Genomic DNA, 8,425 nt, shown 5'->3' on the forward strand with positions numbered 1-8,425 from the left:
TCTCTCTGCCTTTTATCTTTCAGACACTTTGTGCTGTGTGGAACCATAGCATCGACAGTGTCTAACACCCCATCATGTTCCTGAGTCGGAAACTGCTGGACAGGGAAATCAGGTATGCGGTGGAACAGGAGGCCTTGGTGATCAAATGTGCAGTAACACAACTGAGGTACTACCTCTTGGGCTGTGAATTTTACCCTTATCACTAATCATGCTACTTTAAAATGGATGGCAGTGCACCAGGAGTCCAACCCGCACATCACTTGTTGGTTTTTGGACCTCCAACCTTATAAGTTTTCTGTCCTTTATTGTCAGGATTCGCTCCAGGCCAACTCCACTACTCTTTCTTGTGTTCACGACCTCTCGGTTTGGGCCGAGGGGGGGTCGTGTCACACACATGCACATGAGAATTGGTTTTTAGGCTCCGTGTCATTTCTCAGACTTTTTTTCCTTTTTGTCCCTCTGCATACCAGCTGAACACCTTGCTTCTCAGTGACAACCTGTTAACCCACTGTTGACATCACTCCCGGCACCCTCTGATGACATCACATCCAGTACCCATCTCTTCCTGCCACATCAGTTACTGTTCCGGCCTCTCTGACTCCAACTCTTCTTCCATTCAGCCATTTTATCAGCCTTCAACCTGTTAGTCAGTTCTGTTTTGGACTCCTGTCTGTAAAGATGTGCCTATTTTTGCCTTCTTTTTCGATAGCATTTTCAAGTTTATGGGGTGGCCATCCCCAAACCTTTTTGTGACTCACTTGTACTTATTACAAAATGTATCTAGAAATCCACAAACGGAGTAGATGAGTCTTGTATCTTTAAACTATTTTTTATTCCTAAGCTTTCAAGCCCTACCAAGAGTCACCATAAGAGGAAAATATTTAGACATACAGGAATCAAAGGCAATATAGAGTAATTGAGAAAATGGGTGTAAGGGGAGGTGGATTAATAAGGTAGGGTTTCAGAGGGTATTGGTCATAAAGTCTTATTTAATATGTGGGTGTTCTTCTTTTTAAACCTGCATATGCTGGGTTCATGACCAAGTGACTATTAATGGCTTTTTTGTTCGATAGCAGGAGCTGCTAAAAGGTGGAAATTCTATTTTATGTGGCTGGTTTTTGTCTTTTTGTCCCGAGCCGTTGAAGAGCAATTGGGGATCAGAAGAGCACTGCTTCTAACTGCCACATGAATCAGTACTGATTGTCCACTTTGAGGGGCTTTAGGATCAGCATTAAAAAAATTGTCCTTAAGCCCATGAAAGGAATAGATGACAAAAAATGCACCTTAGAACTATACTAAATGAATAATCTTACCAAAGGATGACCTGTTGTGTTGGTGTTTTGAAGAAAACAGAGAGATTTCTGACACAGAGCTAAGAGCCAAGATCACAAAACGCACAAAACAAAGGTGAAACTGATCAAAGACATGTGATTTGAGCTGAGAAAAAAGAAGGGGTGCATCTTCTTTAAAATATATATTTCAAGTCAAGAAAAGAGGATTAATTGCAAATCTTCATGATATTCAAGGGGTCAGTCACATTACATGCTATATGTAGCTGTGACCCTGGAGACAGAGTCGTCGGAGAGCAGACTAGTCCTTCAGTCTTATCCTAAATTGGGGGACCTTATACAAGTATATTTACATCTTCCTACCCCTAATAATCCTGACATTTTGGCTTATAGTAGAGATCCCCCAACAATTAATCTTGTTTCTGAAAATATGGTGTGAGCCAAGGCTTTCAGAAAGAAATGGCGCATTTTGACAATTGGCTTTATATGAGTTCCTTTAAGTTTCCACAATGTATAGAAATGTTTCATATGACTGTAAAGTTACAAAACTTTCAACTAGCAATAATTAAACCTCAGCGAAATCTCACTGGTTACCAAACTACTAAAAAGTGGGATATTGACACAGTGGTTAGTGCTATGATTGAAGTGTTTAAAATTATGAAGGGAATTAGTACAGTGGATCGAGACTGTTATTTTAAAATGAGTTCATCAAGAACACTGGGACACAGTTGGAAACTTAAGAGTAAATTTCGCACAAACATTAGGAAGTCTTTCTTTCTACAAAGAATGATAGACACTTGGAATAACCTACCAAGTAGTGTGGTAGACAGTAAGATGTTGGGGACTTTCAAAACTCGACTTGATGTTTTTTTGGAAGAAATAATAATAATTCATTACATTTATATAGCACCTTTCTCAGTACTCAAAGCGCTATCCACACAGGGAGGAACCAGGAAGTGAACCCACAATCTTCCACAGTCTCCTTACTGCAAAGCAGCAGCACTACCACTGCGCCACCGCCACCTGTGAGGACATAAGTGGATAGGACTGGTGAGTTTTGTTAGGCTGAATGGCCTGTTCTCGTCTAGAGTGTTCTAATGTTCTAATGCTACTGCCTGGTTGCTTTTTTGTGTGGAGCTTGAATATTCTCCATAGGTTTGGATGGGTCCATCAGTTTTCAATCCATGACCCAAATATTTGTGCAACAGGTTCATTGGCAAATTTTAACTGGCCCACTATAAATGCATTTGTGTGAGTGGGCACTGCAGTGGTCTGATGGTCCATCCAAGATTAATAAATGTCTTGCTTTTGAACATGCCAGGATACACTTTGACTACTGCATCCCTGAAATGGACAGTCCAACTAATAGAATGGTTTTAACAACATGCGATGTAACCTGCACTGAAAACATAAGTTTAGAGAAGGGATTAAAAAGAAGAAAAAGGCATCATCTTACTGATCAAGGTGATTTTAAGATCTGCTGCTAGAAATTATGTAACTTCCTATGCAGAAAACACTTCCCAGAATGAAATGGTGTTTTGTCAACCAATAGTTCTATGAGAAACCACACAACCTAGTAAAGAGCCAAAAAGTATCATTAAAAATAATATTTTTAGGAGTGAACAGCACCTCATGATGGTAATTGCTGGTAAAGGTACTCTAAGAAATGAAAACTATTGGAGACAGAACAGACATTTCCTTCCCAAATTAGATATATTGTGTGTGATGTTTACATAATTATTGTATATATGCCACCACTGTGGCGCATTAACTAAGACACAGGAGTTTAAACCACAAAATTACCCTTCATCTAGCTAAAACTGAGTAAATCTCTAAGTGTCGGAATACAGTTGTTCCATGTTGCTGGGGTTAAAGGCTTTTGCCAAACATTCAATAATAATATTCCCTTTGTGCTTTCGGTGTCATGTCTAGTGACTCCCATTTTCCCCTAAAGTCCGAAAACTTGCCATTTATGGAGAGGTACTGGCAAGATGCAAAAAGGTGTGAATGTGAGTGAGAATATCTGCAGGGATGGAGTGGTTTACTGTCTGGGGCTAGTTACTAACCTGCTGCTGGAATAAGGTGCGCTGACACTGCACAATACGAGTAAGGCCTGTAAACAGTCTTTCATCATTTTATCAGTATGTACTGTATAAAGAGATGACACAGACAGAAAATTGAATTTAAGTAAGTGCACTGAAGTTTATTCAGTAAAGTGTCTTATGGTGTTCACCTTCATGAGTGCTGCATTAAATAAAAATGTAATCATTTGTCCTTGGATCCATTTCTTGACAACTGCAGAGACAGCTGTACAATTCAAAAATTCTCTGGCATTTTAATATAGGCATTTATAGCATGCAATTGTTTGGAATCCTCTGTGGTTAGCTGAAACATTTACATTATGCGATTATATTCTTCTATGAGTTTTTTGCTTTAAATTGTGTTAAACAAGATTTTTATGAATAAAGATGATACCCATCAAAGTTCTGATAACTGTGTAATACATTCATATTAGTATGTATTAACATTAATACTCACTGAATGTACCTTTAACGGCTTCTTTATTAAACTGAGAAATTGTTATAATTATGGAGAGATTTTTATAATAAACTGTCCAAGGGGAAAGTAAGCTGAAATTTGTAAACGTGAATATTAAAATGTGTGTTTTCCTCGTTTGTAAATGTAGGTCGGTGTCCCTTTACACAGTATTTATAACACTATTTACATACAGATCGTGTCTATACCCAGTATGTGGATCGAGTATTGAAAACCCTACAAAACAGAAGTACTAAATTAACGCTTTCTTAAAAAAAAAAAAAAAAAAAACATTTTATATTCAGAAAGACAGCAGTGGCACTAAATTCACGCGTATCTTATGATTGGCGCTCACACCAGTACAGCTGTTCTTGCGTGGTTCCGCCCGTCATTGATTCTTTACTTTGAAGGGGGAGGTGTGGCTTTTCAGAACGAACTGTAGTGATGTCGTCATCAGGCCCCGCCTTCGAGGCCACGCCGTGGAGGTTCCAGTTTAGAAGCTGAGAGGCGAGCCCGTGCGCGGCGTTTCGAGAAACCCCATTGATACGACTGGATTCGCAGCGTGAGCACGGCCGCCATTTTACATCATCCGCCGGAGAGAAAGAACAGAGCCGGATCTGCGCTGGGGAGCAGTGCGCCTATTTTCTTTTTTTTTTCCTGCTTAAAAAGAAAAAAAATTAATAAATAAAAAATAACACCACCAACTCCTGTACCTCCAAAATAACACGCTCCACACACCTTTTAGAGCCATCGGCAGGTAAGCATTTTCCGAGCGAGTTGCACGAGTCCTACGCGGAAGATTATGCTTTATTGATTTTGTTTTTCGTGTTTTGTACAGGGTTTTAAATGCTTGTTTTAAATTATGCGTTAATGAGAACACCGGCTTTTTGAAAATGGTGTCCGCAGATGTGGCGGCATGTTGTCTTTCTAGGCCTTTGTACATAATTATTTACTCCCATATCACAAGGTTCTTTTGCACAAGTTGTATTTAGTTGTAAAAAAAATAAATAAATAAGTTGGATATAGGCCTGTGTTATTGCTGTTGAAAGTTGAGATTAGCTTGTATGTTCTTGAGACGCTTTCGGCAGACTTGAACAATAAGGCCTCAATAAGCGTTTCATTCATTAGGCCCGGGCGTTACTCGAATGACCGGTGTTGTTGTTTTTTTTAACATATGCTATTTTTGTATGTTATTTTGGCAGTTGATTAAGCAGTTTTTAATTATAAGTGTGCATTGGAAACGTGTGTGTCGTATTGGTTTCTCTTTTACATGTAATTCATCTTCTGTTTTTGGCTATAGTATAAGGGAGGAACGAGAAACGCGCTTTTGTTACTGCGTGATTTTAGTTCTCAAGATAAAATGCTTTACCGTGAGTTTTCTTAACGTAAAATGTCAGGTAGCGCGTTGTTATTTTCATAGCAGGTTGTTGCTGTACGGTAGAATTTCCGGTTTTGACTATACGATTATTTTTGTCAACGTGAACGTAGTAGCAAAAGCACGTGTAGTCAGCGCTCGAAAGCATGTCTGATCGCCAGGTTTGGGGTGGGGAAGGCCTTTGTTCCTCCTTCATGCTGCTGCTGCAACGGAAGCAAATGGCGGGAATCCTTTGTTTTAAATGTTTTATTGTTATAGTTGAAGTTAAGATGAGTAGTCAAGCACATAGTAAGCGCTACCAGAAACGAGATGTCTTCTGCAACGTTGCAAGTTCGCGTGGTATCGACATTCTCTTGCCAGTCATTACTGTGGATGCGCGCTTGCAATGAATGGCATGTTCCCAAAAGCTTGCCAGCGTATGAAGTACACAGACTGAGTAAACCATGCAGAACTTTATTTAGCTTTGCCTTGGATATTTGAATTAATTCTGTTCATTGCATTTGCACAGATTTCTGGAGACATGGCCACAGAACACATTAATGGAAATGGTACAGAAGAACCAATGGACACATCTACTGAAGTCACTCATTCTGAACACTTCCAGACTTTACTAGGCGCCGGTTTACCACAGAAGGTTGCCGAAAAATTAGATGAAATTTACATAGCAGGTAATTTATTGGCAACTGAATGTGAATGACAAACACATGTAAAATAATCTTTGTGCTGAGCATTCTGGTTTCATATTTTATTAATTAAAAATCGTAATTATTTTAAAACCTAAACAGCTTTTTTAGCATAAGTGATTGATCCTTCACATAGATTTGAAGGTCTTATGGGTGTTTGGGAATATTGAGTATTATAGGAGTGTTCCACTGAATGAACCTGTGCACCATACTAGACTTAGTTACTGTCTATAGATAGTGCTGCAGAAAACTGTTGGCTGGACAAGTGGGAGCTGGTGAAAGACTGTAAAGACTAGGATTACACTGAACACTGTACTTGGTATGACTGTTTTCTGGTCAGATGGACAAAAGAGACTACAAAAGCAGCAGCTGCTCACAGCAGGAACTGGTGATGTGGTAATTATTGATGAGGGCAGGGGGACCATAGATTCGTTACATCATTCCACATCTTTGAAGTTGTAAGCAGTGTTTTAAGGTATGTTATTCTGGAATTTCAACAGAAATTACATGTTACTGATTTTAGAAACCGTTGCACATTCAATTTATGTTTGGGTTGGGGTGATGTGTGTAAAATAGATAAATACATTCATTTTCTGTTCAGGTCAATGTAACACTATGGTGTTTTTCCACAAAATGTCAGGATATTCTCAGTTCAGGGTGTGTTTTTTGTTGGTACATCTGTCCACATGATGCTGCTTTTTTTATGGAGTGACTTTGTCACACTGAATTTCAACCGCTAAGATCTGATTGGACAGAAAAAGTAAGTGGTTAGGTTAAAAAGAGAATAAATAAAGAACACTTTTTTCCCCCCCTGTAGGATTGGTAGCTCATAGTGATCTTGATGAACGAGCAATTGAAGCTTTAAAAGAGTTTAATGAAGAAGGTGCTTTGCAAGTGCTACAACAATTTAAGGACAGCGATCTCTCCCATGTACAAGTGTGTATTGCATTTTAAGTTTACCTGTACAGTGTTCTGTTTATCAAATACCTGTTTTTTTAATAATTTCCTTTTTAATATGTAGAACAAAAGTGCCTTTTTATGTGGAGTCATGAAGACCTACAGGCAGAGAGAGAAACAGGGGACCAAAGTGTCAGAATCTAATAAAGGACCAGATGAATCAAAAATTAAGGTATGTCCTATCTAGTTACCATACGTGCATCTGTTTATAAGGTTATATGCTAGAATAATGTGTCCCTGCTTGACATGATGCTGTTATATTAGTTATGCCTGGAGAACTTCATATGGAGTTACTAATAAAAATGAAATAGCAGGTGTATTTCCTTTTAAACTTTTATTTTTTTTTTTTAAAGGTAGGTCAATTAAAGAGTGAGTTTAATTGTTAAGGTTAAACAGTTTAATAAACATTATGATTAATGCTAAACCGAAGTATTGTCAGTGTTTATAAATTGACATTTAAAAATACTGAGCTTGTTTGTCTTGGTCAATTTACAATAGGCTCTATTGGAACGAACTGGATACACACTTGATGTTACAACAGGACAGAGGAAATATGGTGGGCCCCCTCCTGAACATGTGTACACTGGCATGCAGCCAACAGTTGGCACAGAGGTAAGAATATGCATGTGTGTATCTGCAATATTTTATGGGTACTTACATTTACAAACAAACTAAAGCATTCATTTGCTATGTGGAAGCATGCACAGCTGATGTGGTTGGTTGTTTAATTGTTCAGAGTGGGTATTCAGCAAAGGCCAAGATTTAAAAGCTAATGTGAAATATGCTGTAGTTTCTGTGTTGGAGGTTTGACCTATGTTTCTGTTGGAATCTTCATTCAAAGAATGTATTCCTGCCATGAATTAATTTTTATTTTTAGTGTACGATGTCTGTTACATGGTGTTTCAGAGTTGGGCATTTCTACCTCTTGTACCTCAGACAAGATAAATGCTAGTAGCTGTCCCTTTTGCAAATATGGGGTGGCATTTTTTATGAGGTGGAAGTATCTTTAAAAATTGTAATTGTTGTGGATAAGTTTATAAAGTAGTAACGGTTCAGTCTTGCATCATTCTTATTAAGGAAAACAAATAACAAATCAGAAATTGGTATAAAGGTCATGTTGATATCAGTTTTTTTTACAAACTGAGATGTGGTTTGTTACCAGATATTGGATTGTAGTTGTCTATAGTTTAATTTTTTGGGGTAATTGATAACTTCTGTTAATGCTAGAATAATTTTCAAGTCCGTGAGTTGGTGTGTGGGGGTTTACTAACATGACGGATGTGGTAGAGTTCAAATTTGTAAAGACTGCATTGTTAAAAACTGCTGTTGCTGATTATAGATGGTAAAGTGGGGTTGTTTGTGGGGTGGAATTTCAGGGCTAATTAGGTACTGATACCTAGCGAAGTATTTTGAATCCGCATGTATTGGAACATTTTTGCTCGACATCTACACCATCTTAGTGTTGGTCTCTTTTGCTTGTCAAGGAAATACAACATCTTGTAAGACATCGGGTACTATAGCAAAATGCATTTAATAGTGTCAAACTTGCAGTTTACTGTACCTATCAAACTATAAAGTAAGAAAAA

At 38.2% G+C, this 8,425-nt stretch overlaps 1 protein-coding gene across 7 annotated transcripts in view; it reads left to right on the forward strand.

Annotated features, from left to right (window-relative positions):
- The first annotated feature begins 4,328 nt into the window (after positions 1 to 4,328).
- The window catches only part of syncrip (synaptotagmin binding, cytoplasmic RNA interacting protein), a 10,432-nt gene continuing 6,335 nt past the window's right edge, over positions 4,329 to 8,425 (forward strand). For 5 of the 7 annotated variants that reach the window (XM_028797476.2, XM_028797477.2, XM_028797478.2 and 2 more), the window contains exons 1-5: positions 4,329 to 4,581; positions 5,708 to 5,867; positions 6,700 to 6,818; positions 6,904 to 7,011; positions 7,338 to 7,451. In XM_028797476.2, the coding sequence (XP_028653309.1) occupies positions 5,720 to 5,867; positions 6,700 to 6,818; positions 6,904 to 7,011; positions 7,338 to 7,451 (489 nt within the window). In that variant the 5' untranslated portion in view covers positions 4,329 to 4,581; positions 5,708 to 5,719. The remainder of the gene's footprint in view (positions 4,582 to 5,707; positions 5,868 to 6,699; positions 6,819 to 6,903; positions 7,012 to 7,337; positions 7,452 to 8,425) is intronic. The other 2 variants (XM_028797480.2, XM_028797481.2) reach the window with 1 other exon arrangement.

This window comes from Erpetoichthys calabaricus, chromosome 3 (assembly GCF_900747795.2).
Source record: "Erpetoichthys calabaricus chromosome 3, fErpCal1.3, whole genome shotgun sequence".
NCBI classification, from domain to species: domain Eukaryota; kingdom Metazoa; phylum Chordata; class Cladistia; order Polypteriformes; family Polypteridae; genus Erpetoichthys; species Erpetoichthys calabaricus.